This window comes from Oryzias melastigma, linkage group LG16 (assembly GCF_002922805.2).
Source record: "Oryzias melastigma strain HK-1 linkage group LG16, ASM292280v2, whole genome shotgun sequence".
Taxonomy (NCBI): Eukaryota; Metazoa; Chordata; class Actinopteri; order Beloniformes; family Adrianichthyidae; genus Oryzias; species Oryzias melastigma.
Window position 1 is genome coordinate 12,850,586 of NC_050527.1, and position 1,888 is coordinate 12,852,473.

The 1,888-nt window shown below is 35.3% G+C and overlaps 1 protein-coding gene across 5 annotated transcripts in view; it reads left to right on the plus strand.

The window, feature by feature from the left end:
- The window catches only part of LOC112143303 (CUB and sushi domain-containing protein 3), a gene marked incomplete at its 5' end in the record, with an annotated part of 317,263 nt that overhangs the window by 144,008 nt on the left and 171,367 nt on the right, over positions 1-1,888 (plus strand). For all 5 annotated transcript variants that reach the window (XM_024267159.2, XM_024267162.2, XM_024267160.2 and 2 more), the window contains 1 exon segment: positions 676-870. In XM_024267159.2, coding sequence (XP_024122927.1) covers positions 676-870 — 195 coding nt within the window.

The following is a 1,888-nucleotide window of genomic DNA, read 5'->3' on the forward strand; positions in this document are numbered from 1 at the left end:
TATATATATATATATATATATATATATATATATATATATATATATATATATATATATATATAATACATCACATCCTTGCAATCTGTATAATTATTTATTTTGCATATTCGAAGCAAAAATATTTTAAAGATCACAATGACAATTATAAAAGCAAAAAAAAAGAAAAATTTAAACTGGTTCTGCTTCACTGTTTTTTTTGTGAAAAGGATAAAACATGTCGGAGACCTAAATTAATTTACAGAAATCAAAACAAAATGTTAAAAAATGAAAAATAAGAAAATGGAAAGCATATGTACTATGGGACATTTCTGATTACATGATGACGTTTGTCCATCATTTCAACTGAACATCATTTGACTTGAAGCAATACTGAATATCAGTGAGGTTCCACACCTTTTGCAGTTTCTTAGTTTTCTAACATTTCATGTTGTTTTTTGGAATTTACCTTTCTTTTTTGTTTCTAGGCAGGAGTTTTGTCTTATTTTCTTAAATGTAATGCTGTTTTATTCATTATTTTTTTATTTCTTTTGCTTTTTTAATTGTCATTTTGAAACCAGATTTTTTTGTTTTTTCGAGTGATTTGTTGATGTGATTTGCACTTCAGGGCCACCGTATTTTCCTCACAGCCCGCTGCTCCAAAACTCACAAATTTCTGCTTTTTATTTTTATTGACAGCAAAGCTACGGGAGGCCTGTTTTGATCCAGGGAATGTGATGAACGGCACTAGAATGGGCACAGACTACAAGCTGGGCTCTATGGTTACATTTCATTGTGAAGCTGGCTACCTGCTGCAGGGCTACTCCACCCTGACGTGTGTCATGGGCAACAGCAAGAGACCAGAATGGGATAGAGCCAAGCCAAGCTGTCAGGGTAAGAGGCAGCATTGCATTTCTAGCAGTGCTTTTGACATTTCTCTGCTCAAAAGAACGTCCTTACTTTAAGGGTGATTTATTGCTTCTTGTTAACTAATTTCAATGTTTTTCACTTAAAGATAAGAGCTGATGGCATTGGAATGAAAAGCTTTTTGAAGTAGCATTCAGTGAATCAAAGGAGAGGTTTGGATTTTAGACTGGTAAATGAAAATCTGTTTGCTTTTTGCTGTTTTCTTCACACCATATAAAATACAACTTTCTATCTTGCCCTCCATTTTCCCCTGACTGACAAACAAGAGGCTTCGGACTTGCAGGCTTGAGTGTTTTGAATCTTTTGGGTGATGCTTCTTCAGATCTGGACACTTTTCAAGAAAAGTCAGCAGCACAGCTTTAGTATGCAGACTGCAGAAATACTGGTTTTTAGAAGGAAGCCTTTTTCCCTGCTTCATTTTTAAATCCCCCACATAAACATTAAAATTCATAGATAAGTGGCAAGTTTGGCTGACCCACAAAAAAAAAAAAGAAAATCCATAATTTTGTGGACAGTAACACAGCTGCCAGTGTTTATAGACAAATTTGGATCTTAAATGAATATGTCAGCCATGGAGCTGGAAATAATAAGTCGATACAGTAAGTTCAAGAGTAAGTTTATCCAGACGGCTACATGAGTCTGTTTGTTTGGTGTTTTTTGTCCTGATGCCACGACATCCAGGGGTAGGGAGTTTTGGAGGTCCTGGGGGAAAAGCTAACAGCTCAGTTCTTCTTTGCTCTTTTTCAATACCTCAAAGTACCAACCACTTTTAAGAAAATACTAGAGAAAGTTTGCAAAAAGGAGCAACTTCTCATTAAAGTTCCACTCCAATCAGTGTTTGATCCCTGTAGAAGCAGAGGTCTTTTAATTATGATTTTGCCCTTCTTAGCCATTTTTTTTAAACTGTAATTTTCTAGAACGTAGTTTCTGCCTCTGAGTTGTGGGTGGAGTAAGCTTGCTCTCATTTCCCATCATCCATCTGTTT